This window comes from Pempheris klunzingeri, chromosome 14 (genome assembly GCF_042242105.1).
Source record: "Pempheris klunzingeri isolate RE-2024b chromosome 14, fPemKlu1.hap1, whole genome shotgun sequence".
NCBI classification, from domain to species: domain Eukaryota; kingdom Metazoa; phylum Chordata; class Actinopteri; order Acropomatiformes; family Pempheridae; genus Pempheris; species Pempheris klunzingeri.
The window spans coordinates 24,906,953-24,934,655 of NC_092025.1; the positions used below are offsets into that span (position 1 = coordinate 24,906,953).

Consider the following 27,703-nt stretch of genomic DNA (forward strand, 5'->3'; position numbering starts at 1 on the left):
TGTGTGTGTGTGTGTGTGTGTATATATATATATATATATATATGTACACATTTTGCTATGGTCTTTAACATCTGATGCAAACTTAAATATATTTAGTGATATTAAAAACTGTTACAAAGTCTTAGATTTAACCTGTTGATAAAATAAGATAAAATAATGTGATAAATAGTCATTTAAAGGAGAAAACAGAGGCAGTGTTTGACTTTTTTGGTTAAACTTTTACTTTATAATCAGGAGACGTAACGTCGTCGTCATGACGTATGACGTATGAAAGTGCGTAGTGACGGTTGCAGGTCGACAGTTTTCCCTCCTCGTTGACAAAGCTATCCGGCTATGCCGACGTTTAGCTAAAATACTTTTATCGTTGAACATTTTGGACTCCGTAGCTTTAACGTCGTAGGAGGGGGGCAGATTAACAAACCGAACATCCAGAACAACGCTGTTAAAGGTAAACATTTGCAGTAACATGTGCTCTTTGTCCGTCTTGGTTTTGTTATGCTAACGTTTTACGCAGCATCGCTAGCTAAGTGGTTAGCGGGAGAGCTAGCATGCTAGCGTTAGCTTGACGCACATAAGCTAACTTCTAACCAGCAGCCAGAACACGGTGAATGTCCAACAGTGGCGTGAGTCTGTATTGATTTTAAGGCTCACGGTACCGGTCAGAAAGGAGGAATTGGCTTGTCGACAGCTAGTTTGTGCGGATGCTTCGTGAAGCTAACAGGCGGAAACTACGCTACGGGCATGCCAGGCTGCGTGCGTTGGTGTTCGGCTTGTATCTGGTCCTGCGAGGCTCTGACTCTCCAAGTGACGGACTTGGTGTCCAGATGGTTTAAATTCGCCCAACTAGCACGTTAATGTTGTGGTTTGGTTTTACTGTACTAACGGACGGCTGAGCTGCACGTGGAGCAGGAAGTGAGAAAGCCCCAGACCGGTGAGGGTCTGGGAGGGAGGTGTCCAGGCTGGGGCAGCTGTGCTCCACCCTGACACAGTGCTGTGGGACACTTTACCACATCTCCACCTCCATCCAGTGACCAAACAAACAGCTGCACCTCTCACACTGCAGACTACAGCTGGGAAATCCAAAGTCTGACAGAAGAATCTCTGCTCCAACAAAGTTTAAAGTCTGATGTGCATTTGTTGTGAAGATTCAGACAGAAATACCAAAGTTCAGATGTGTTCAGCCCCCAGCAGGCCCTCAGAGGTGTAGCCCACCTGAGAAATGTCACTGACACTGAGAGAAAGTGGTTCTTCCTGTACCTGGTAGAGTTGTAGGTATTGTTTACTGGTTGGTCAGTGATGCCCAACAGACTAGATCCTTAAAGTAATCTAATCTATATAACTTCTTTCTTCAAAGCAAACTGGTGATTGAATTTGTTTTATTAATTGGAGCCCAGTTTGAGGTAAAGAGTGTTTAGTACGTGTGAAGAAAACCCCAAAACTCTTTGATTTGGGATTTAATCTGTGAGATTTAAAGGGTAACTTTAATATTTTTACCCCTGGTCCTCTGTGTCCACATCCTGGTGTCTGAGTGACTGGTAGGTAGTAAAAGTGTTGGAACTGGTCCAGTAGATCACCTCAGCCAGCAGCCACCAAACGGGCTGCAATGGCTGCAACGTGATCCTTTGGGACAACTGCACCTGATCACAGTAGGTCCACTAAAAGAGCTTGTTTGATCCACTGACAGGCTCAGAGTGTTATTCTAAGTGTGTGACAGCATCATGGAAAGGATCCCTGCAGAGAGAGACCTGGAAGATCCTTTTGGTTTAACCACAAACAGCACACACACCAGACTACATTCACTAAAACAGGGATTTTAGAGAACAGGACACAGGAGGTGCTGGCCATGCAATAATACTAACAAACTAAATGATCGAAGCAGCAGTCGACCAACAACTACCATGTTCGGTTAGTTAGTAGGAATCCAAACTAATGTGTTAAAACTTCAAAGTCAAAGCACCACAGGTAACTTGTGTTCTGTGAGCTAAAATGACTGGTTTTGTCAATGGAGTCTGGTGTGTTTTTAAACAGTTTATCAAATGGATATTTTTCTTTGTCTCCTCACAGAAGACTTATGCGGTCTGACTAGCAGGGCAAGATGTTCAACAAGTCATTTGGTACTCCCTTCGGTGGAGGGACGGGGGGATTTGGCACCTCGTCGACCTTCGGACAGCAAAGTAAGTTCTGTTATTTCTTAATTTGAACTCCGGGAGCCAAACGTACAGCAGCACCAGACCAAGATGATTCTTACAGATGAGCTTAGACACCACAAAGTGACTTTCTTCTTCTGTTACGATCTCTGACATTTAAAGTTTATAACGAACAAGCAGAGAGACACGAAACTAACGATCACGTTCACACAGTAATGGCTGAGTGAATGCACTGAACAGCAGTGAGAAGTAATTAAATTCATCAGTGGGTCCAGAGATGTTCAACATTGTAATCAGGCCTGCTCAGTAATCAATATTTGTGAGAATTACTTACCTTTATTGTTCAGTTACAGCTTTAAAGGTGCTGATTTTAGCTAAATTAATCATTTTAATACCATAAGATTTAAAAATGTTCCTCCAGGAAACATATGAAATAGCAAACTTCACTCAGATTATGGTTAATGTTTTATTTCCTGTACTGAAAGCCTGGATTCACCAGATCACCTGTAACAGCCAATGACTTAGAAATCACACACACAACCATGAAACTTCAGCTGACAGTTGGTTATTTAATTGTCTCTTTGTTTAGTTGGTCTTATCTTGTCTTTACCACCCAGCAGGCCTGAATCTAAATTCAGTTGATTGTAGAATCTAACTAAATCATAATAATAAATAACTAAATATGGTGATTTTCTTGTGAAATGACGTCTGAAAGTGTTTGATTTGTTGAGTTTTTATTCCCGGTCATTTGAAGCATCAGCCTGTGTCCTGTCGTCGTCTCCTCACATGAACTCTGTAACCGCAGACGCAGGTTTTGGGGCAACGGGAGGCTTCGGGACGTCTGCGTTCGGGACCACCAGCAACGCCGGAGGACTGTTTGGTGCCACACAGAATAAACCTGGTTCGTTAGCTCTTGTCTCATTCGCTCTTGTTAGAGAAAAGACATCAGATGTTTGTGGTGTTTGGCTGTAGAGAGTCTCAGTCGGAGCACTTCCTGTCTGAGACCACACTCGTCCATGATCTCTGAATCCAGCCTGCAGAGAGGTGTCACACTTTTCAGACCTCCTGTTGGGAAATAATGACTTAAAGCAAAGCTCAGTCGTGTCCTGAAACAGAGAAGAAGGCAGCTGTTAAAGACGTATGAATAAATACTAATCTGTCCCCGTCTGGCTCCTGCAGGCGGTCTGTTTGGGACCAGTACCTTCAGCCAGCCGGCAACGTCCTCCACCAGCACCGGCTTCGGTTTTGGTGCGGCGAGCGGCACTTCAACCAGCCTGTTTGGCAACACCGGCACAGGCACCAGCGGAGGACTCTTCTCCCAGCCCAACAATGCGTTCGCTGCCAACAAACCCACGTCTTTCGGAAGTGAGAACTCCCCTTACTTCACTGTTCAGACCTTTTTGTACAGTTCAGACCTTTTTTAATGGACCAGTTAGATCTCAAACATCCAAAAGTCTCCTCAAAAACAGTTTTTAAACTCTTTTTCTGAACTCAAGACAAACCAGTTTGGCTCAACACAACAAACACGAACAGACTTGAAGATCAGAAACCAAGAGGAAAAGGTACCGAGGATAGAAAGCAAAGTAATACAAACTAAATGTCTGTTTATGGCTGAATGAGTTAACACGGCGGTGACTGAGCCTGTGGCCCTCTGCTGTTGGAGAGAGTCTGTTTTCTCTGTTCTCAAACAAGTAACAATCCAAAGAAAAGGAAACTAATCTGTCGTTCAGATGAAAACAGACTAAACCATCAGTGAGGATGCTGTTCGGATCTGTTAGTGAAATCCAAGAGCCTGCAGTCAGGGCTCATCGCCCAAAGAGGAGGAAACTAACTGCTGCTTAAAGTTACGACAACCTGAAATGGTTTTGTGTTTTAATAAGACGTGAAAATGTTTTCCAATGAGTTTTTAATAAAGTTACGTTTCCTGTCGCGGTCACTCATTCACCTGTTGAAACGTCTCCCTCGCTTTGTGTCCTCCAGACTTTGGGACGAGCACCAGCAGCGGCGGGCTGTTCGGCTCCACCAACACCACCTCCAACCCCTTCGGTGGAACCACCTCCCTGTTCGGAGGCTCCGGCTTCCCGGCGGCGCAGCAGCAGCCGGGAACGACCGTCAAGTTCAACGTGAGTTGGTTGTTTTTCACTTTTTTCAACCTGACCCTGACGTGTTAACAGTCAAACTGAGACCTGAACACACTTTTCTCCCCCCCCTCCATCAGCCTCCAACAGGAAGTGACACAATGGTGAAAGCGGGTGTGACCACGAGCATCAACACCAAGCACCAGTGCATCACAGCCATGAAGGAGTACGAGAACAAATCTCTGGAGGTGAGTTTGTTGTTTAACACACAGGTAGACATTCCTCATCGCCACCGTCAGACCTGTCGGGGCGGTTTCTAATAATAACACCAATAATTATCATAATAAACTTTCCTTAACGTGCTTCCCAAAGCAAAATGAGACTAGAACCAAAGCACATAGGAAGTAAAGAGAATAGAAATCAATAGGAACAGTATTAATAAACATGTCTTTATTTTTCCTCCTGGAGGAATCGAACTCGTATCCAGAAACAGAGCTGGAGCTCCATGAACTGAGCTCATGTAGAGGTTATTTAGTCGTGTTGTGGACGTGTGTTTACGATCTTTAGGGGAAAAGACATTTAGGTCGTCGTCCACCCTCACTGGCATTTTCTACATTGCAATTTATGATTATAATTATTTTATAAATAAAAGAAATACACAAGTTATTAAACACGTTTAGTGGAATTTCAGCCAAGAAATAGTTTTCTTCTTCCTGATTTTTGCTGCCTTCTCTCAGTTTCTGTCCTTCTCTCACTTCCCCCTGCAGGAGTTGAGGCTGGAGGACTACCAGGCGGGCAGGAAGGGCCCGACCAACCCCATGGCCGCGGGCACCGGCAGCCTGTTTGGCTCGGCAACGGCCACGTCCAGCGCCACCACCGGCCTGTTCGGCTCCACCGCTCCCAACACGAGCTTCTCCTTCGGACAGAACAAGAGCACCTTTGGAGGAAGTAAGTGGTGACGGCAGCCGAGGCTGGTGAACGGCTCCTGATCCATAAAGTGTAAAATGGAGCACGTGAAGGAACCTGCGGTGTGTTTGTGTCCTCTCTCTAGCGGCTCCTGGCAGTTTTGGTACGACCACAGGCGGGCTGTTCGGTCAGCAGCCCCCGCAGCAAGCGGCCAGCCTCTTCAAGCCCTTCGGCCAGGCCACCACCACACAGAGCACCGGCTTCTCCTTCGGCAACACCAACACGATGGGACAGGCCAACACCAGCAGCATGGTGAGAGTCACGGCGTTTCCATTTGGTGCTTTAAGTGGAAATCCAAGTTTCTTTAAATAAGCTTTTTTTTTTAAAATATCTTAAATCCAGCGTCAGACGCTCGTGGATGTTTATCTCACTGTGCTGTAACATGAGTGAGGAAGCGATAAGATATAACATCCACAACCACCTCATTGTTAATTTATGTTATCAGCCCTTTAGATTTGATTTGTGTTTGTTTTTGTTAATCAATTTGGTCGTTTAAAACAAGTAAAACCGACAAAGTATTAGACGTCAGCGCTGAATTGGTCCCACAAACAGAGAAATAAAAGATGTCTTCATGAGTTTGACTTGAATAACAGAATCTGCCCGCTGCACCGACTCCTCGCGGAGTTATTTGGCGTCTCACTGGTCCTCTCCTGTCAATCAGGGTTTGTTCGGGAACACGGCAGCGTCCCAGTCGGGTGGGCTGTTCGGCGCCGCTCAGACGAGCACCGCCGCCGGCTTCGGGACGGCCACCGGGCTGTTCGGCCAAACCAACACAGGATTTGGAAATGTCGGCACACAGGTACAAACACAGGGGACCCAGTCAGTCAGTTTGTCACTGACGGGTAATTATTACTTCAGTGTGGGAACTCGTTACGAGCTTCATTTATTCACTCTGATTCTAATCTCAGGAACTAAGAAGTCCTGATTTGTCCACTAATGTGTCGATGTTTCCTTTTAATGTTGCCGTGTGTGCCGGTGTTCTGTCACAGCAGAGTTTATTCGGCAATAAGACAGCCGGGTTCGGCACCACCACCACCAGCGCCCCCTCCTTCGGCACCGGCACCGGGCTGTTTGGCAACAAGCCGGCCCTGACGCTGGGGACCGGAACCAACACCTCCACCTTCGGTAAGTCTGCGGGGTTCAGAGTGGAGGTGGGACACGTTCAGACGGCGTCACAGTTAGTTTATTAATGAGTCCGCTTGTGTTTGCCCGGTGCAGGTTTTGGTGCAAGTCCTGCTGCGGGGAGTCTGTTTGGGAACAAGCCGGCCACAGGAGGACTGGGGACTGGACTGGGAACCAGCTTTGGAGCAGGTACCAGAAGAACCAGGACCAACAGAAAATGAATAGCCAACAATAATTGACTCATTCCAGCCTCTCGGCAGTAAATGTGTGCCAGTTCTCGCTGTCTACCGTTGTAATCAAGTGAAAATCTATAGCTTCAGTTGGTCAAAACAAGCCGTTCTGATCCGTCGGCTCGGCCTTCAGGAGGTTGTGATCACAGACTGTAAATAAGTGGACGTTGCCACGGTGACGTCACCCGTCGGTTTATGGGTCGCTGTTTTGAAGCCTCCAGTTTGGCTTTATGGCCGTCGCCATCTTGGTTTTTTGGAGCCAGAAAGAACCTGACTGGTCAGGTTTAGACATGACCACTGTCAGGTGTGTGTGGATATTAGTTCACCTGTAGGTAAGAGAAGGTGGGACGGATGCACCTGTCCGGTCGTTTTAAATATAAGACAACAAAGAAGGAAATGAATAGACGTACAAAAGAGCAGAGCAGCGCTGGTAAAATTCATGTTACTCAAAAGTAGCTGGACTGGTGAAGTGCACTCATCATGTAGAAGAGATGTCTGTTAGCCTGCTGTCACTGATGGATGGGGTGGACAAAATAGTAGAGACACCTGGCAGAGTGACATCCTCCAAAATGACCACACGGCTCGGTCTCCTCCTCTGAAACCGCTCCGATAAACACTGAACCATATCACCTTCATGACGGGAGGGTTCGTTACAGCGCTGTTGGATTTGACTGCACTGGTTTTAGCCTGTAATTTACAAAGATTTAAAACAGATGAAGTGTTGACGCTCGTCGGTGTGTGTGTGTGTGTGTGTGTGTGTGTGTGTGTGTGTGTTCAGCGGTGGGAACAGGACAGACGTCTCTGTTTGGGAACAACCAGAACAAACTGGGCACCACGCTGGGAACGATGGGAACGTTTGGAGCGGCCGGATTCAACAGCGGAGCCAGCACGCTGGGCTTCGGAACGTCACAGCAGCCCGTCGGTGAGCAGCTGGACTGAAATCTGTTTTTCTTTCTGTGTGACGGTTTAATACCAAACACTTATTTTACTGTATTAGTGTTTTTGGGAGCCACAGCTGGCGGGAAATTAAATTCCCATTCAATCAAACATGATCACCATCCTCAGTGTTTCTGGTACATTTGACCAGTGTTGATTTGTGTTTTCCTTTTTCCTCGCCCAGCCCTCACTGATCCGAACGCGGCGGCTGCTCAGCAGGCCATGCTCCAGCAGCAGCTCAGCGTCCTGGCCTACTCGCCGTACGGAGACTCGCCGCTGTTCAGAAACCAGCTGTCCGACCCGAAGAAGAAAGAGGAGGTGAGAGCGACACGACCGCGGTCGGCTGGTTTATTCTGAGCTTCTGTGGTAGTTTGTGTGACATACGACACACAGATTAGCCTGCAGCACATATTTACCCTCATCTAATCAAGATGGCATCTGTAAACGCTTAAACAGCGTCGTAATAATAATAATGACAAAGAAAAACCCCCGGAAACATGTTTAAAAAATAGAACAAAGGTATAAAATACATACCGGTTTAGTGGCCAAAGCACCAAAACAGTCTAAGTATCCAATCACAGCCTCCCTTTGCTCCGCCAGCGTCTCAAACCGACCAATCCGACGGCCCAGAAGGCTCTGACCACGCCCACCCACTACAAGCTGACCCCCCGGCCGGCCACCAGGGTCCGCCCCAAGGCGCTGACGTCGTCGGGGGCGTCCAAGTCACAGCTCTTCGATGGCCTGGACGATGACGAGCCCTCGCTCACCAACGGGGCCTTCGTACCCAGGTAACCGTCCCGGTCACCACGGCAACTGTGTCTGAGAATGAAAGTGAAAGAATTTAGACCGTGTGTGTGTGAATTTTAACGTCGAATTTTAACCTGTCTGTCTGTCACAGGAAGAGCATCAAGAAACTTGTGCTGAAGAACCTGAACAGCAGTCAGTACAGCAGTCCAATCAACAAAGAGACTGATGACCTCGCTTCACCTTCAGAGTATCCACAGAACGGACACAGGTCTGGACACACACACACACACACACACACACACACACACACACAGCCGTCCTCTCTGACTTCAGCAGTCTTAGTGTCCTCTGAGGAATAAAGAAGTCCATGTATTATTGTTAAATTTATAACAAAAACACTGTTCAGGTTTTAAAAGGCCTTAAATTTAAGTTGCTGATCCGTTCAGACGTCAAACTTTCCTGTCAGATGTAACGGAGCCCTAATGGATTAATTCTCATCATGTGCTCATCGATTAGTTGCTTGATCATTTGGATTCTGTGGATGTTTTTTTTTTTTTTTTTAATGATGCCCTCTCCTCTCCCCGTCTGCAGCCTCATGGAGGAGGAGGAGGAGCTGAGGGAGGCGCCGGGCCCCAGCAGCCGAAACGACGACGACCCGGAGGTCACCCAGTTCTACGTCAACCCCATCGCCAAGCCCATCCCGCAGGGCCGCATCCAGACCAGCCTGCAGGACACCATCAGCGACCTCAACATGCACAAGTCGTCCAGGAACGGACTGGAGGTGATAAACAGACAGAGAGACGACAGCAGAAGAATTCAGATCTGTATTCAGATATTCGGTCGACACAAACACAGACAAGTTTGTCGCTTGTTAACAGCGAGCAGAACGAGTCTGACTGAACGTTAAAGAGTTCAAGACTGAAGTTTGAGTTTAGAAATCATGTTTTCTACCAATAACTGAACCCAAATCCTGCATTAATTGAGCAGTTGGATGAGAAATACATCTACTTTATTAAAGAGAGATCAAAAAATCAAAAGCAGTGCTAAAACAAGGTGGGTCTCTTAAATTGAACTAATTGATTTAATCTTTAGAGAATCTACATTTTTTTAAGTTGCATACAGCGACATTAAAGACGTGACTGAAGCTCAGGCTGTTAATAACTTCTAATCTAATTCTGAGACGAGCAAAACTGACTGACATCATAACCAGCCACCATATTGATCTAAACCAGCCTGGTTTCAGCTTGAAATGAACCCTTTTTGTTCCCAACGGCAAACAAGACGAAGCCTCACTGAAAAGAGTTTAGATGGTTTTTAGTGAGCGTGTTCCTGGACGTGTGTTCTCTCTCCGGGCGTTGGAGCTTTAACATAAAGGTTCCTTCGTGTTTCCATGTTCTTCCTTCAGCTGAGCAGCGAGGACGTGTCGGCGTCTCTGGGGGACGAGTCTCTGCAGGAGGACCAGGAGGAGCAGCAGGAGTCCCAGCAGCCTCCTCACCCAGCAGGTCTGACTCAAACACTCAGACAGAGATTAATGCTTCTGGACAAAGTAAAGGGGGGACAACACCTCAGGCTGCTGGCTCTTGAGGACTAAACCCTCCGAAATGATCTTTATCTTAATTACAATCGATTGTTCTCGAGCGTCTGATGAATGAAACCGTCATGTTTCCTGTTTTTCAGGCATCGTCCTGAACCGCGTCGGGTACTACACCATCCCGTCCATGGAGGATCTGGCCGACATGACGGATGAAAACGCAGAGTGTGTGGTGGAAAACTTCACCATTGGCAGGAAAGGTAACGCCTGCTTGCTCCTCTTTTCTCTGTGTGTGAGAAACCAGCTTTGTGATGTCACGGCCACGCCTCACTACTCTGCTCTGATTGGTCCTCGCAGGCTACGGCTCCATCTTCTTCCCCGGCGAGGTGAATGTGACGGGACTGAACCTGGATGAGATCGTCCACTTCAGGCGCAAAGAGGTCATCGTTTACCCCGACGACAAAAACAAGCCGCCAGAGGGGGAGGGGCTTAACAGGTGAGTGACAGACTGATCTTAGTCTGTGTGTAAGAAGTGGACGCAGCCGACCAATCAGAGGACGCTTCTTTACAGACTGATACCGACCAATCAGAGGACACTTCTTTATACAGACTGATACCGACCAATCAGAGGACACTTCTTTATACAGACTGACTGATGATTTTGATGGTTGGTATGTTAATCCAGTTCCTGTGTTTCCTGTGTGGGTGCAGGCGAGCTGAGGTGACTCTGGACGGCGTTTGGCCGAACGACAAGACGACCTGTTCTCAGATCAGGAGCCCCGATCGTCTGAGCGACATGAACTACGAGGGTCGGCTGGAGAAAGCCTCACGCAAACAGGGAGCCCGCTTCCTGGAGTACAGACCTGAGACGGGATCCTGGGTGTTCGAGGTCGGTCACTGCTGCTCTCACAGCTTTATGGAAGAGACGCCTCAGCGGGTTTCCATCAGAAAATAACTTGCTTTAAGCTTTTAATTTTACTTTCGCCAAAGCTGAGATCACTGATGGGTCATGGCAGATATAGACAATAGATTATTAAAGCCATTCATGGAAAATCAGGCAATTTTGTGCATTTGATTTAAAAAACAAAGTGTTTATTAACCAAACCAACATTTTGTTACAGTAGTCGTTTCCTTCTTATGGTTGAATGAAAAGTCAAGGTCTGATCTAAAGCTTGTTTAAAATTAGAGGAATGTTTGCATGTCGCGTACTGGAAAAGTCCCGGAAAAGTCTGGGAAATGTAAACGCTGCTTTAACACGAGGTCTGTGCTGCCCCCTCTCTCTCTCTCTCAGGTGGCCCATTTCTCCAAATATGGCCTCCAGGACTCTGACGAGGAGGAGGACATCCCACCCAAAGCTGACCCCAAGAAGCTGAAGACGATGGCGACGCTCCCTCCCTCCAGGCTGCAGCAGACGCTCCCCCCCTCCCAGCAGCAGGTGGCGCCACAGGCTCAGGTAGAGCAGCCTGCGCCCATCATCACTCACCACCATCATCACCTCCACCACCACCGTCATCCTCCTCACTGACACACCTGAGATGATTAAAGAGTTTCACTCACACGTCTGCTAGGTGGCGGCCATTTTTGATTTGTTAAGCGTGGAGAGGCGACTCCTGCTCTCCGGGTCACTTTCTCTACTTTAAGTGTTTATAACCTTTTAGAAAACAGATTTTAGAGAGTTTCCCTGCAAACTTTGGTGTAAACTCAAAGAACGTAGGAGCTTCTTTTTTTTTTTTTTGTTCTGCATCGATTGATATTTAACGTTTTCATGGAGGACTGAGATTACAAAGATGGAAGCTTCGTCTTTTTAACAGCTGACGGGTGTCAGAGTGACAGAAGGGAGAACGATGTGAGAGCCTGAAAGGGGCGGGACGTCCTGCGTGAGCCGAGGTCATGGGTGGGGGGGGTTTATAGGTGTTGTTTATAGGAGTCTGTCTTAAAACTGAGCTTTTGTTCATTTAGCACCTTCCAAAGTGCTTCACAGCCACACGAACGGTGTCGGAACGGCGAGCGAGCGTCCGACAGTCACATCGAGTAACATCAGACGCTCAAAGTCTGTCAAATACACGCTTCGGTCGAGCTGATCAGACTAGAGGCGTCAGCGCTCCGGTAAAAGTTGCAGAGTTTTTTTTTTTTTTAAAGTGAAATCTGGTGTTTCTGTGGGGATTTCAGCTGCTGCTCCTCCACCACAGGAGAAGCTTTCAAAACGGCGCCCAGTTAGGACGAACCAACAGAAAACCAGGAAGTCAAACTGACTTTGTCGCTGATGCTCGCGTCGCGTCGCTTACTGTTGGGACACGGTGAAAAGATCAGTAATAAATAGGAATCTGAAAGACTGAAATTACAACATGAAAACAATGACACATTAAAGAATAAACACAAGTCAGTGATCAGGACGAGGCCAGAAACCCTGATTGGATCCTTTTTTTTAAACCGTAAAAAGAACAAATTCACACGACGATCCAACAAACAACACTCGTACTTCTAAAGCTACAGGGAGGAACATCTCTGTGCTGCTTCAGTATCCTGCATAAACCAGAGATGGACCTCCGTGCTGCTGTTTTCAGTTAATAGTTTTGTTTAGAAAATGTCTCAAATATCCAGTTTACAACCATCTGAAGGAGAGAAAATAGACTAAAGATTGACTCTTCGTCGGTTTGAGTTTTCTCTCCACGTCTTCACCTCGTGTTCGTTCAAATGTGTGATTATGTAAAACATTATTTAGATTTTATTTCCGACAGTCGAGCGGCTTCAGGATGAATTTTAACTGCGGTCGAGTGTGAGAAAAGGTGTTTGTGTTCTTCAGTGGTGTTGTTATAACGTATATTCTACTGAGCTTCACTGTTTTCTAACTTGAACTTTGTCATATTCATCAAATCAGAATTCCTCAGCAGGGAAACTTATTAGACTCTAACCTGCTGTAAGATGTGTGTAATGAAAGACAAACTAAGAGAAACTAATAAAGCTGATGGACATTTGATTCTTGGTCTGTAAACAGCTTCTCTTTGTGGGAATAAATGTGATTAAAAGCCGTGGAGGAAGTGCAGTGATTACATTTTTATTTTGGTGTTTTGTAGGAGTGGGGACAACATTTAAGATTTCTTAAATCAATGCCTGAATTATTAATTATTATTAATTCAATATAGAAACACACGCTGCATTCAGCGGGGGCGATCCTGGATAAAACATGAGCTGGATAACTGTCCAGCTCTTTCTAGTTTACACCACAACCCCACCGGCAGTGTTTATCTCCACCTGGTCCACCGTGAAGCCGTGTTTCCACCAGATTTAAGTGAACACTTGCCTCATGTTACTCGCCAGATAGTTTGTCTTTTCACGTTACTCGTCTGAGAAAACACATGAGAGGCAGGAGAGCCAAGGCTAATGCCTGTGCTAACTGGGGCTAATGCCGGTGCTAACTGGAGCTAATGCCTGTGCTAACTGGGGCTAATGCCGGTGCTAACTGGAGCTAATGCCGGTGCTAACTGGGGCTAATGCCTGTGCTAACTGGGGCTAATGCCGGTGCTAACTGGAGCTAATGCCGGTGCTAACTGGGGCTAATGCCGGTGCTAACTGGAGCTAATGCCGGTGCTAACTGAGGCTAATGCCTGTGCTAACTGGGGCTAATGCCGGTGCTAACTGGAGCTAATGCCGGTGCTAACTGGAGCTAATGCCGGTGCTAACTGGAGCTAATGCCGGTGCTAACTGGAGCTAATACCTGTGCCAACTGGGGCTAATGTAGCTAGTGCTTGGGCTATCTGGGGCTAACGCCGGTGCTAACCTGCTTCTTATTAAACTCCGTCCTAAAGCCAGACTCAGTAACAGTCACATGATCAGAGTGTAGCAGGTCGTCCAGTGTCCTCGCTGACTGTCCTGTCCAGTGGGATCATTGAGCTCCATGTTTGATTTGCCGTCAGGATGTCAGGACAGCCAATCAGAGCTCAGATTCCCCTCCAGGATGCGTTCACTGACTGTTCTCTGTTGGAAACTCACTTGGGTCTTTCACGCCGTCCACCATGATTTTGCGTATTCTCCCGTCTTTGCATTGACTTCATGTATTTCACCTGCAGGAAAATCTCACTTCCCCTTTGGAAACGCACCTTTAGCCCCGGCTGTGTTGTTTTGCAGACACTTCCTCGTTCACTGAATCAGTGAATTAAAAATGTAAATACTCGTAGAATCGCAACACAAATGGTAACGGTGCCCAAGCATCAAGTGCCAACGTGAGTTTGGGTCATAAGATCAGTGAAGCCAGAGATCCCTGCGGTGCTGAGAATAAAGGGTTTTACATTTTATTTCAATAATAAACAATATTGAGGAGTTTTTCATCCGGATCAAAACGGCAGCGATGCAGCACCCAGAGATCAGCTGATGGTTTATCCAGATGAGGAGCAGGTCAGGAAAAATGGATTCAGTGGTTAAAGTCTATAATTTTTTCAATATTAAACCTCAGAATGAACGAAGAACGAGCGGAAAAGAGATCAGAAAGAAAAAACGAACGTTACTGACGATGTTTAACAACCTAATTATGGTCACATGACTCATAACGAAGGCCTCATTCTCTCTCTGTGTGTTTTTAGTCCACCGTTGTCGTGGATCTTCCGGATGGCGTGGTGGAGCTGGACAGCGACATGGCCGACATCACCCAGAGCTTCCCGGCAGAGAGCATGCTGGGAGGAGAGGAGGACGGCGAGCTGCTGGCGGGGGAGATGGACGTGATGAGCGGGAAGCTCGGAGGTTTGATCCCTGCGGAGCACGACGGCGTCTCTGCGTGCGGCCACATCACGTCCTCACTGGGCATCAACCCGCACACCCTCCAGGTAGAGCCGCCGGCCGCGTCAGCACACGGGAAGTACATCTGAGCCCCGCCAGAATAAAACCGTCGAATCCTCTGTTTTCAGATCATGAAGGCGTCTCTGTTTGCTGAGGATGAGGAGGAGAGCGACATGTTCCAGGATCCGGGAGCGATGAAGGTCCCCGGTGACGTCTCGTCCCCTCGCCTCGTCCTGCCGGGAGCTCAGAGCCGACCCTCCGGTAGGAAACACAGACCTCCATCCACCAATAAACCTTTATTTTATTCAGGAAAAACTGTTTGTGGCAGCTGGAGGTTTAGCGCCTCGCTTAAAGGGATAGTCTTTAGGTTTAGGTTTTTATTTTCGTCAGCCCACCTACAGTTTGTAGAAGCGGGCAGTCGTCCCGGCACAGACGCCAAGAAATGTAGAAAAACGTCAATTACAAATAAAGTAATTTTACCTGAACGTGTGAGTAGCTGGTTCACCGCAGCAACATGAACGAACATGTTAGTTTGGATCCAAATTTAAAACATTGAAACCATTGAAAGAGCCATCTGACGAAATGTGAAGTGGTGAAAATATTCTAAATATAACGCACACATAACCTGATATTGACCTTTTTGGAGGGGGTCAGACTCTTTTGTAGGAGAGAAAGTAAAAGGCAGATCCACGGTGACGCCTTGAGTTTAGTTTACTGTGATTAAAAACAGAAACTGAAACTTGTAGTGTGTTTTTTTTCTTGGTAAATCACTCAAACAATTAATTAATTATAAGAATTGTTGCTGCATCATTTTCTGTTGATGTAACTGATCGATAGTTTAAGTGCTTGAGTAGTTTGCTGACATGAATGAGTTACTTCTATTGTAGGAGGTGTGTGTGTGTATGTAAATAAACCTGAACCATGTCCCCCCCCCGCAGTGGGCGGTCTCCTTCAGGCTCGTTTCACCTCCGGCCTCCTCTCTCAGCTGTCAGACTCTTCCCGCCCTCCTCTTCTTCCTCCTTCTCTGTCCCGGGCGTCTCCAGCGGCCATCGAACCCTCCCGCCCGTTACACTGGGCGGGGCCGGCCCCCTCCCCCTTCCTGCTGCCCCCCCGAACTCCAGAGCCTTCGATCAGGACGGTCGGTGTCCGGCGGCTGGGCGGCCCCGTCCCCCTCAAAGAGTCGGTCACTCAGGGGAAGGTTGGTGCTGCGTTGGTTTTATGTTCTGTATCTTTAAACCTGGGCCCTGTTTTTATATCTTTCTCTTCAAAGCCACCAGACTCCATTTACAAAAACAGTAATTTAACCTCAGAGAACCCGGGGGCGTTGCTGGTTTACCTTTATCAGTTAGTTTGTTAATGTTACTGTGTGACTTCATGTTGTTTTTCAGGGGGGTCTGCTGATGGACGCGGGGCTCTTTGTGGGTCGCTCCTTCCGGGTCGGGTGGGGTCCCGGCTGGACGCTGGCGCACTGCGGCCACCGGCTGAGCTCGGCGTCGGCCAAACAGCTCGACCACCACGGACTGACGGCCAAAACAGACTTCAGCTTCCTGCCGAAACCTGCCAGGAACAAACCGTGAGAGTCACACACACACACACACACACACACACACACACACACACACACACAGAGTGTGTATAAACATTATTAAAGCCACATTGAGCCGAGAAAACATTTTAATTAGAATAAAAACTTTTTGCTGAACTTCCATCATGAGCTTTTGTCCCTCGTTAGTTATTTTCCTCTACAGCCTGATTTATTCTTCTGCAGTGACTCGACGCCGTCATGAGCTCTTAAACGTAATAAACCTCCGGACTGCTAGCTAGCGGTGGGGATTCTGTAACTCTGTGCTGAGTTTCTCTTTGTTTTGTCCGTGTTCTTCAAACAGCGCAGACAGAGACTGAGTCCATAAATACACTTTGAGATTTTTTTTGTTTAAGTTTCCATCAGTATTAAACTCATCCAGTGGCAGCTGTCTGTAAATCCAAACAGGGACTGCTAATGGCTTCTTCGGCATACTTTTAGTGGAATACATTTAATACATGTAAACAAATGTGCTACAAAAGGGGCTCAGATGTTGCCAGAACCTTCCCGTAGTGGACGGCAGCTACAGCAGAGCAGAGAGGGGAAGATGACTGACTTATGAGCTCAGAACTGGATTAAAGTCAGTGACCGGAGCAGGAAGCTGGTGTTAAAATCACCTCTGAGACAGAAATAAGTGGCGTCCACATGGGGCTCCGTTAGCTTTAACTCTAACCTACGCTGGCTGATGCTAGCTGATGCTAGCTGATGCTAACTGATCAATCACATTTGTTGCGGTCTGTGTTCCCTCGACGTGCCGTCTGCAGGCTGACTGAGAGCCCCTACAAGGTGGTGCTGGAGCAGCTGGAGGGTCTGGAGCCTCCAGCAGGGAAGACCTGCGAGGAGGAGGAAGAGGAGGAGGAGGAGGAGGAGAGCGGGGCGGTGCTGCAGCGCCCCCTGGAGATCTGTCTGAAGCACAGCACCGTCGACACGGAGTCGTCCGCCTGCCCCCTGGTCCGACCGCGGCCCGGCGTGGCGGCGCTGCACGAGTACGCCGAGTGGATCAGCGAGCTGAGCGACAAGCGGGGAGAGGCAGACCGTGAGTGACGGAAAAGATTCATAGAAGTTAGAAACTAGCTCAAGTCTCTTCGTAGAGATGAGACAAAGGATTTTAAGAAAAACTCCCAGAATTCTTCTGCAAAAGTTTGTTTATACTGTTATAAACAAACTTTTGGTTTCTGAAACATTAGAAAACAGAGAAAACTGTCCACCGTAACATCCTGAAGCCCAGTTTGACCTCATCAGATGTTTTTGTTTGTCCCAAATCAGAAAGACTCCATTTATTTTACTGCCAAACCAAAAAAAGCAGGAACAGATTTTTGTCATTTTTGCTTGAAGAATCAAAATATTTGTGGTTTAGTTTTGTTCATCGATTGATTAAAGGATTAATCATCATATTAGTATTCAGCAGATTATGTGATAATGTTAGATCAACTCTTTTGATCTTCTCTTTCTGCAGTATTTTCCTGTGAACCAGTTTTTGTTCCTCTTAGAGGAGGCTTTGACCTTCTGACCTGAAATGTTCTCGGGCATGGTTCTGATCCTCCATCCTGTTTACAGATGCTCTCAACCCAGTTTAGCTTTAAAACACGTGACACTGAGGACATATGATGTTCAGGACACATTATTTGGGACATGTGATGTTCAGTTGAGGGTCCAGCAGGTGATTCGTTGGGAAACAGGAGATTTTGGGTTCCTGGTACTTCTGTTTCCAGGATTCAGCCCTACGAGTGGAGTAATTCTGTCTTTTCTTTGTAACCCTCCGTCTCCCTGCAGCCCTCCTGGGCTACTGGGCCGAGGTCTGGACCTTGTGCGAGGCCTTGTGGGGCCGGCTGGGCCCCGTGGACCAGGAGCCGGACGTGGAGACGGCCGGCGAGTACGAGCAGCAGCTGGAGAGGAGGCGGACCTTCTCGGCCTGGCTGTCCCGAGGAGCCGCCGGCAGGGTGGAGCAGGAGGTGGCGCTGGCGGGAAAGGGGCGCCACACGGACGCCATCTTCAGCTACCTGACGGGCAACCGCATCAGTGAGGCGTGTCGACTGGCACAGAAGGAAGGTGAGGAGCGGGATCGGTAATTAGTTCATTTAAAAGAGTGTTGGAACTGGTCCAGTAGATCACCTCAGCCAGCAGCCACCAAACGGGCTGCAATGGCTGCAATGTGATCCTTTGGGACAACTGCACCTGATCACAGTAGATCCACTAGAAGCAGCAATGGTGGACAAAGCACATGTTAAGTTTTAATTTTGGAAACACGACGATTGTTCCAGGATGTAGTTTTAATACTCAAAGCTGTCAGGACAGACTGCTGAACATTTTTAAACATTTAAGATGTTAAAGTGGTTTTTAAAATGGAAACAAACGAGGCAGAGTTGTGTTTAATATCATAATATCATATTTCATCTTATTGTAAATGTACATTTTAATGACAAGAACCGAAGTACATGTGTGTTCAGAGCTCAGATGGTGACGTCATCACGTCCAAATGCCTGTCTGAAGCCGGGGCGCTCTGTACTGAGAAAGGCCTTAAGTTCCTCGTCTGTTACACCATCAGACATCATAACACTGAAACTCAACCATGTATAGATGTACGTGAGCTTTAAGCACAGTGAAAATACCAAACAGAAAAATGATTCTTCTGATTCCACAGTTAATAAACTGACAGATGTTAACTCCCAGCTGTTTGTCCCCAGGTGACCACCGTCTGTCCCTGCTGCTGTCTCAGGCCGTGGGCTCTCAGTACTGCCGGGACCTTCTGGCCCTGCAGCTCGCCGACTGGAACCGCATGCAGACCGACTGCTACCTGCCCGAGGAGCGACTGCGCATCTTCGCGCTGCTCGCTGGGAAACCTGTACGACACGTTTGATTCATTTCCTGTTTGTCAGAAAACTCAAAAGCCAAACGAGAATAACATTCACAGGCCTCAGCTGAGAAATGTTACGAATTATGACCCTAAATCTGAACCACTTTCTGTTTTCTGTTCAACAGAAGCCCACCAACATCATTTTTCCTCCTTTTATCTAAAAAAACTCAGATCCGTTGAGATGTGAACAGTTATTTTTCTCTTTGGCTGTTTTGAGCTTTTATATTTGTGCGTCTGTGCGGCTTCGTAATCACACCAAAGTTACTTTAACAAAGTAAAACACTATTTGTGTGATTTAACTCGGAGAACAAAGGCACTTCAGAACTTGCCTGAGAATCGTCACATTTTTAAGTTTTCCTTTGCGTCAAAGTCATCCGGTGACAGTTGTCTGTTCATCCACGGCCGCACTGCGAACAGGAACTCCTGGTGGTTTATTCGGCTCACTGTTAATGTCCTCAGTTTGCCAAAATGTAAACAAAGTGGCTAAAAATGGGGCTCAAGCAAGTCAAACGTTACCTGAGCCTGAGCCGTGCTGCTCTACGTCACGCTTGATTCACGTCCTGTTCAGAGAATTCAAAACTAAGATCACAGAGGTCACAGACGTCGGTGTATATCCTGTGCTGCTCGTGTCTGACGGGGTCACCTGTCACCTGTCACCTGTCCGTCCCTGCAGGTGTGGCAGTCGTCGGACTCTGTGGTGAACGTCTGCTCCGAGCTGGACTGGAAGCGCTGCGTCGCCGTCCACCTCTGGTTCATGTTGCCCCCGACCGCCTCTGTGGCCGACGCCCTCGCCAGATACGAAGCAGCCTTCCAGGTGAGCCGCTGCCCCCCACCCCCCCCCCGCTCTGCTCCGGTGTGGTCACGTGACTAACGCCGGCCGCTGATCATGTGTCTGTCCCGCAGGGCTCATGTGAGGGGGGGAAGTACGCCTGTGCCCCCCTACCTCCGTACCTGGAGGCCGAGCAGCCGGACATGGAGGATGAAGAGGAGGAGGAGGAGTCTAAACGGCCGTTCCACGACCTCTGCTTCCACCTGCTCAAACTCTACAGCGACAGGTGAAGCAGCCGCCTCGCTCAGCTGGCGTCAGGGCTCCATGTCATGTGGTAGAAAACTGAGGTCACATGATCAACAGAGACCCTTGTGACATCATTAAGGGAGCCGAATCTAAACCATCACTGAAACACGGAGCAGAAACAGAGTCTGAGGGTCTTTAGACACATTTATGAAGCTACGGGACCTTTCTCATTCATTCAGAGGGGAAGTACTCAGTAGTAGCAGCTTTAGCTCCTACATTTCCCATAATGCTCCTGCAGCTAAAGTTCTGTCCTTTAGTTTACTCCTTTAGTTTGAAACTGATCCTGATTGGACCGCAGCAGGTGAGCGGATGATTTGATGCTCCTCTCGTCTCTCTGCCCTCAGACACTACAGCCTGCAGCAGCTCCTGGACCCTCTGACGGTCACCTGGGAGCGTCTGGATTACCGGCTCAGCTGGCACCTGTGGGGCGTCCTGCAGGCGCTGCACTACAGCCACCTGAGCGCCTCGAGGCAGGGGCTCCTCCACACCAGCTACGCCGCTCAGCTGGAGAGCGCCGGCCTGTGGCACATGGCCGTCTTCATCCTGCTGCACATCCCCGACCACACGTACGCTCACTGACGCTCTGTGTTTGTTCTGCTTGTGTCCCTGCAAACTTTAAGTGAAAAATAAAAGCACGAATCAAAAGGGCATCGTAGAGATGAAAACAGGAAAAACAGATAATCAGCAAACTGGTGGACAGAAAGAATTAAAGTCATTTTATTAATCAAACATCCGTCATTGCTTCAGATTTCAGGTAAAAATACTGAACTTCTGCTTGGTAACTATCAGGACAGTTCAGTCTGATATCATGATGAAAGGTTGATCCTGATCAGATTAAATTAAAAGATTAAAATAATCTAGATTTGTTGTTCTTGTTCTTTTAGTGTTGTTAAATAGATAATCGTTCATCTAAACAGTCACGAGTGGAATTATCCTTTAACTTAATCATCTTCCCGTGTCGTCTCGGCCTCCCTGCGGACAGACGGACATGTTTCTGATCTCTTCCTGTCTCCGTGTGTCTTCAGTCAGCGGCAGCGAGCGGTGAGGGAGATGCTGACCCTCCACTGCCCCCTGCAGGACACGGACCGGTCGGTCCGCAGGGAGCGCTTCCTGACCGAGAGGCTGCTGATCCCGGAGCAGTGGATCCACGAGGCCAAGGCCACGCGGGCCCGCCGCGACGCCGACAGGCACCAGGAGGCCCTGCACCTGTACCGGGCCGGCTACTGGAGCCAGTGTCACCGGCTGCTGATCCAGCACCTGGCCTCAGGTAACCGTCTCACCTGAGGAACACACTCAGACCAGATCATTTTGTTCTTTTGCTGAAAATGAAGACTGTAATAATCGAGGTCACTTAAACGTCACAGTGGATTCAGGACGTTAACATAAGCCTGCGATAAAGGACTGTTTTAATGTGTCATCAGGTGGATTTTCTGTTATTTCTTTATGGTATCAAATGTTTTTTATCTCCAAAATCACATCACAAACGTTGCTGTCCAGTGATCTCACTAAATAAGATTCACTTTAAAAACATGATAACACACTTAAAACGACCTCCTACATTATTATTAACAGAGAAAAGAAGATTAAAAGATTCAGGTGAACAATAAGGTCAATGATCAGTGTGCACCTTTATTATTATTATTATTCACCTGCTCTGTTTTCGGTCTTCACTTCCTGTGTGCAGAACCACACAAACACTCACGTTCTGTTCTGGAAAAGGTTTTGAGTTTTAAAATCAGTTTCCACGAGCTGTACGGAGTTCAGAGGGAGTTACAGATGTTGTTCATCTTCTTCTGATGTCTGTAAGCTTGATGTTTGTCCCTCCCGTCCTCCCGTAGACTGCATCATCAACGACAACCACGACTACCTGCTGGAGTTCCTGGAGGGGCTGGCGGTCCCTGAACACAGCGCCACCATCCAGGACTGGGACACTGCAGGGGGGGTTTACCTGGACTACATCAGGGTCATCAAGACTCTGCAGGACATCCAGCAGGTGTGTTTCTGTCCAGACCAAAGAAGAAGAAGAAGAGTAGACTAGTAAAAGTACTTCTGAAGGTCTGATGTGTGCGTTTTCTTCCTCGCCGCCAGATGGAGAACGCCGGCTACGAGCTGGAGCGCCTCTACACCGACGTGACGTCTCTGTGCGGCAGAATCGAGCTTCTGCCCTGCAGCACCGCCAGAGACCGGCTCGCCCAGTCAGGTAAGAGGTGATCGGACGCCGAGACGCTGAACAGCAGCTGGATTCACTCGCTCTGATTGGCTGAAGTTTGAAGGTTGTGTCCGTATTAAACGATCCGGTTGTATCAGGGCGGGTATTTAAAACTTCCTCCAGTGAACAAACGGCCGTAAATTACTGCGCTGAGAATCTTTGGCGAGAACATGAGCGAGCTGGTCCTGGTCCTGGTCCTGGTCCTGGTCCTGGTCCTGGTTCAGGTGAAGTCGGCTGCTGTTGTTAGTTTGATGAGAACCTGTGGATGCTCTAAACTGATCCCCCCCCCCCTTGCAGAAATGGCGAAGCGTGTCGCCAACATCCTGCGTGTGGTGCTGAGCCTGCAGCAGGGCGACACCGCGTCCGACTCCCTCAGCATCCCGCTCGCCCAGCTGGCGCCGCACATCACCCGCCTGCCGATGCCGGAGGACTACACGCTGGAGGAGCTGCGAGGTCTCACGCAGTCATACCTGCGACAGCTCATCGTCAGCCAATGAGAGCGCAGGACAACGGCGGCGGTGAAACTTCTGGTGCAGAAAAAGAAAAACTTTGGTGTTTCAGCCGAGGAGAAGAACTTCGTTCAGTTCAGGTTTCGGACGCCGTCTGTTTGAGCTTCTTCTGCGTTTTCAGCTTGTTGCGTAGAAAAAGGGCTCAAAGCTTCGGCCCGTCGCTCCTCCTCCTCCTCCTCCTCCTCCTCCTCCTCCTCCAAACCAGCGAGGCTCCGCTTGTTCATACAAACCTCACACAGCCAACATCACCAAACAGGACCAACGCTCCTCTGGTGAATTATCGGATTATTTAACCTAAAAGAAAAACCGCTCGTTGGAAGAACTGGTCCTAACCAGTGATGGGGGGGGGGGCACAGTCACGGTTTCGTCTTCGGTTGTTGGGGATCATCGTTTGAGATTCGAGCTCCCAGATTTCTTACTGGTTTCTTCTCCTTTCTGCTCAGCTAGAGACTCACTGCAGGCGTGTAAACCTCCTAATAACTGACCTGCATCGTGTCACGACGGTGGAACGAGGATCCGCTCACTTTAAACTCTCTGAAGGCTTCACGGCCTCCTGGTAATAACGCCGGCTTAACATTCGCTGAGTGCTGCCGGAGCTTCAGGCTGAGCAGAAATCAGAGGAACATAAGCACCAGGAAGAAGAACACACTGATGTGGTCCCTCTTTTTTTATGATTTAGAAATGGAATAAGAGGACAAACTGTTCATCAGCTGGTTTTCAAAAAGGACCTCAGGTATAAAACATGAAAGTCACGACATTTTACATCCACTGTGTCGGACTAGTGGAAGGAAAATGTCCAAAATCCACATTTAGGTGTTAATTCAGCTTCAGTTTGTCTCTGCGTCGAACACTTCACCTCTTTAAAGGCCGTTTTCTTAAAATGAGTCTTTTTTCTAACTCTTGAGCCAGAAATCTCCTCCAGACACTTTTATTTCTCTCTTTTTACAGATGTTTGGTCATTTATTTTACTCCTAAAAACAAGTTATTTCTCCCTGCTGACAGTATTTTCTGATTTATGGAGAGATTAAAACGACGTACATAAATATATCCAGTAAAATCTTTTTGTTCTAATGAGTTTTGAACTGCTTTGGAAATGTGTGCAGATTAGCACAAATGATGCCTAATTAGCATATTTAAACATAAAACAATTAGAAAATCTAAACTATTTGTCGTATCCTGAGCGATAAACTGATAAACGATGTTTCTGTTGGTTCAAGTTTTCACCTGCTGCGTTTTGCCTTAAACAATAAAATTAAATGTATAAAAAACATAATAATGATGATAACAAGCCAACACAGTAACACCGACGAGGACGTAAAGGACCAGCATGCATTTCAGTGAGTCACTTTATTTTAGTCGCAGGAACCTGAAGAATTAGTTACATTTGGTCTGTTTTATTTTGAAATGCTCCCTAAGAACAGGCTCACTTCCTCTGTGGCATGCGAGCGCGTAAACGTGACCCCCCCTCCCCCAGTTGCTTGTTTGACCTCCGACCCCAAAGAAACGGCCGCCGTTGAACGAACTCCTGTCTCAGAGAACTGGGGTTATTATAAGTAACCAAGGAGCGGCGTTAGCTTAGCATAGTGTGGCGTTAGCATCCGCTCATGTGTCGATATGTGAATAAAGACGATTATCTGATTACCGAAGGCGACGTCACGAAAACGGGTCCAACGACTCCGAGGAAAGTTCAACATGCAAAGTGTAAAATGCTGAATGGTCTATTTTTGTAGATTTCTTGTTTTTCTGTTTGAATGGAAACCAGAAGTGTGTGTGTGTGTGTGTGTGTGTGTGTGTGTGTGTGTGTGTGTGTGTGTGTGTGTGTGTGTGTGTGTGTGTGTGTGTGTGTGTGTGTGTGTGTGTGTGTGTGTGTGTGTGTGTGTGTGTGTGTGTGTAACCGGAGAGACAACAAACAAAGTGTTTGGTTTTGGTTTTTTAGCACTTCCTTTGTTTGGTGGTCAGATTTGTGAAGAAGTGAAGTGTTTCCCTCCAGAACGAGCTGCCGGCCGGAGATTTCACCACATGTGATTTAAATATAAATATTGTATATTTTTGGAAAGTCAACCAGGGAATATCAGGTCATTTTTATCCTCCATCTTTAATTAATAAATTGGATGCAAAGCTTTGGACTGAAACCCTTCACTGATCGATCGATCGATCGTCTTTCTCTCTGTTGCAGGTGAACTGTCGGCTTGCCAAAAATGTTTTTTTGTTTTTCAAAGTAAAATCAGTTTTGTTGTTTCTCAGCAAACACTGACGCTCTGTACAATGTGTGTGTTTTCTCCTGTTCGAGTGTGTGTGCGCATGTTTCCTGATGATTTTGTTGATATTTTTTAATAAAGTCGAGTAGAAATAAACATTTGTTGGTTTTATGTCTTGTTCATTTGATGTCTGGATCCCAGGATTTATTCTGCAGCTACGAAATCAGTCAAAATATCAGAATGAAGGTTGTTTCTTTAAGAAACCTTAGAACTTAAAGTGTTTCCTTAAAAGGGGGCGTGGCGATGAAAGCTGCTCTGGATGGCGATGATGTAAGCGCTCTGTAGAATGTGACGCAGTGCATTGTGGGATTGTCGTCGTGGACACTGGCTTGGTTCCGTTCTAGAACTCTGGCGGCTGCAGTGGATACATTTTAACTCCAACGTTCCAAATTGTCTTTAATTCTCACTTTGTCCTTTTCAGGTTTAAAGGCTGTTTGCAGCTTTAACTACAGCAGAGGCCACTTTATGTACACGTGAAGAGGCCCCCCCCCCTCTATGAGCAATGGTTTAGTCCGTTCCTTCCCGCCCTTCGTACAGAAGCTACTTTCACTTTCATGTTCCCTGAACAAAGGAGAAGAAAGTGTTTGATGGAGTCGCTTCAGCCTCAGTTTTAGTTCATTCCAGACACGTTGGGAATCAGGATCAGCATCAGAAGTGGAACCACAAGAAGTCAGAGAGAAACTCAGCCTGAGTGAAGAGATTTAAAAAGAAACGAGTGATTAAACTGTTTTTATTTCAGAGTTTACAGTGAAATGAGTTTCATGAGGTTTATTATCCCTTTAAGTCAGGAACAGTCTGCATTCTTTATCAGTGGAGGGAAGTACCCACAGATTTACACTGGTACGATATAAATCAACTACTCAGTGACAACAGATTAAACTGACCGGCAGCTTTAAAGTGATGATCACATGAACGATCAATAATTAGAATCCAAATCAAATTAGAATGCTAAATCAATAAAGACTGATTGATAGATAAACCTGACATACAAAACCATCACCAAAATCAATACAATCAAACAAACAGATGAGCTCAAAGTAGAAAAGAGTGAAAATGTAATCAATCATCAATGAGATCCAAAATGTGTTCAGGTGTTTACACACTGCTGAGACACTGCAAGTGGAAAAAAAAAGAGTGGAGCCAAGATGGCCGACAGCCAGAAACACCAAGGTCCTCATTTTCTTCTGTTCAAACCTTCTATAAAAAGAAACCACTGCAGGTAAGAAAACTATGGTGACATCAAGTAACATCTAAGGAGTCTAAGTATTGATTTTATATTGGGAGGAAATTATGATTAATCACATGTCCACTGAAGTGTACATCATGCATCAGGAGCTATATTTCAACTACTGGACATAAAAATATCTTTATAAAATATGGGTTGAAAAAAATTCTTGTTTTTCATGAAGAAAGATGAATAAAACACTTCCTGACTGAGGTTATCATAATTCATGCATGAAAGGGTTAAGCTTCCTCTGGGTACAATTATCAGGAAACACTCCATTAATCTCCACTGTTATGCAGACGATACCCAATTATACTGATCTATAAAGCCAGATGAGCCCAATCAGTGGACTAAAGTAAATCCAGTTCTTCCCATTAAAGGGGAGTTCTTCCAGTTAAAAGGGAGTTCTTCCAGTTAAAAGGGAGTTCTTCCAGTTAAAGGGGAGTTCTTCCTGCCACTGTGTCCTAATTTAATATCTGAAGCTGCTCGTGTTGAATTCCTGAATCTTTGGGTCTCTGTGAATTAAAGAGTTTGTTCTGAGCTGCTCTTTATGGGAGGAGTGTGAGAGAACGCTGTAATGAACTGGTGCTGTATAGATAAAGATTGATTGATTGATTGAGTACTGTCAGCTTAACTTAGTGTTATTGCTGCTACTAGCTACCATTTCTTATTGAAACTCCAAATCTTTTGTTTGCTAATTTTGAACCGGCAGGAGGACGGAGGACGGATCAAGGTCACAATTCTTCAGTTGATAAATTCAAGGATAAAGAAAACAAAAATTAGCCGATACGTCGTTATCAGACTTTTAAAAACTGTCTTACTGACGTTATTTGACAGGTTTTAAGCAGGCGTCATTTTCAATCAATCACAGCACCTACTGAGTGAACTCTGGTGCCATCGGTTGAATTCAGCGACACGTCTTGGTTGTACTCATTGGTCCTCACGTTGGTGACCGTCACGACGTCTCCGACAGATAATCCTTCACTCAGCTCGGTCTTCACGTGCCACATGCTGATCTTGATGGAACCTGTATAATCTTCCAGGTAGAAATCTTGCCTCTTTGTCATAGTGCGTTTGTAGTGCACCTTAACCGGTTGGACAGGATAGATCTGAGAGCAGCACGACATTAAAACATCAGAAATTCATTCATTTTTCATAAATTCAACAGCAGGTTGTCTGGTAAAGGTCAGTCTGACCTCTGGGTTCAGTCTCCTGCATCATTTTCACATCAAAACTGGAAAGAACCTCCCTAAACTCACCTGTGTGACGACTCCTTCAACACTCACTTCCGTCTTGTCTGCACATGATTTTGCTTCAGCAATGGAGCAAACTGGACTCTCAGGGTAAAGCTCCTCCCGGACTGCGACAGGACTCGTCTCGGACACTTGGCTCGCTCTGGTGACCCTAACGACCCCATTCTCATCTATTATTAGCTTTTGGAACAGGTAGGATCTCCCCTCTTTG

The 27,703-nt window shown here is 46.8% G+C and overlaps 2 protein-coding genes and 1 long non-coding RNA gene across 4 annotated transcripts in view; 2 read left to right on the forward strand and 1 right to left on the reverse strand.

Annotated features, from left to right (window-relative positions):
* Positions 1-306: 306 nt before the first annotated feature.
* On the forward strand, positions 307-23,866 carry nup98 (nucleoporin 98 and 96 precursor). 2 transcript variants are annotated; one of them, XM_070843185.1, is made up of 35 exons: positions 307-448; positions 2,065-2,174; positions 2,953-3,048; positions 3,327-3,512; positions 4,128-4,270; positions 4,366-4,473; positions 4,993-5,173; positions 5,277-5,443; positions 5,853-5,990; positions 6,181-6,316; positions 6,410-6,502; positions 7,322-7,465; positions 7,664-7,797; positions 8,080-8,267; positions 8,378-8,494; positions 8,818-9,007; positions 9,632-9,728; positions 9,904-10,017; positions 10,115-10,253; positions 10,469-10,646; positions 11,049-11,210; positions 14,335-14,574; positions 14,656-14,788; positions 15,466-15,725; positions 15,916-16,100; positions 16,874-17,145; positions 17,883-18,158; positions 18,794-18,951; positions 19,637-19,777; positions 19,867-20,018; positions 20,383-20,604; positions 21,064-21,305; positions 21,877-22,031; positions 22,127-22,238; positions 22,545-23,866. In XM_070843185.1, the coding sequence occupies exons 2-35, from the start codon at positions 2,096-2,098 to the stop codon at positions 22,742-22,744; spliced, it is 5,538 nt and encodes a 1,845-aa protein (XP_070699286.1). In that variant the 5' UTR covers positions 307-448; positions 2,065-2,095; the 3' UTR covers positions 22,745-23,866. The 2 variants fall into 2 exon arrangements, with proteins under 2 accessions (XP_070699286.1, XP_070699287.1); XM_070843186.1 differs by having other exon boundaries at positions 6,184-6,316.
* A 10-nt stretch (positions 23,867-23,876) lies between these two features.
* LOC139212684 (uncharacterized) lies at positions 23,877-25,110 on the forward strand. Its single transcript, XR_011585402.1, has 2 exons — positions 23,877-24,719; positions 24,766-25,110. It is a non-coding gene; the product is annotated as an uncharacterized lncRNA (long non-coding RNA).
* Positions 25,111-25,727: 617 nt separating this feature from the next.
* Positions 25,728-27,703, reverse strand: part of LOC139213208 (uncharacterized) — a 6,694-nt gene continuing 4,718 nt past the window's right edge. The window contains exons 6-7 of the mRNA XM_070843854.1: positions 27,499-27,703; positions 25,728-27,348 (exon numbers count right to left, since the gene is read on the reverse strand). The exon at positions 27,499-27,703 is cut by the window's right edge and continues 197 nt beyond it. Of these exons, the coding sequence (XP_070699955.1) occupies positions 27,097-27,348; positions 27,499-27,703 (457 nt within the window). The 3' untranslated portion in view covers positions 25,728-27,096. The remainder of the gene's footprint in view (positions 27,349-27,498) is intronic.

Bases quoted from the DNA above. Each gene is read 5' to 3' on its own strand.
- nup98 (XM_070843185.1), top strand. From the start codon at position 2,096: ATGTTCAACAAGTCATTTGGTACTCCCTTCGGTGGAGGGACGGGGGGA. The intron at 5,991-6,180 runs GTACAAACACAG...GTTCTGTCACAG, and splicing joins TTGGAAATGTCGGCACACAG to CAGAGTTTATTCGGCAATAA. The intron at 10,254-10,468 runs GTGAGTGACAGA...GTGTGGGTGCAG, and splicing joins GAGGGGGAGGGGCTTAACAG to GCGAGCTGAGGTGACTCTGG.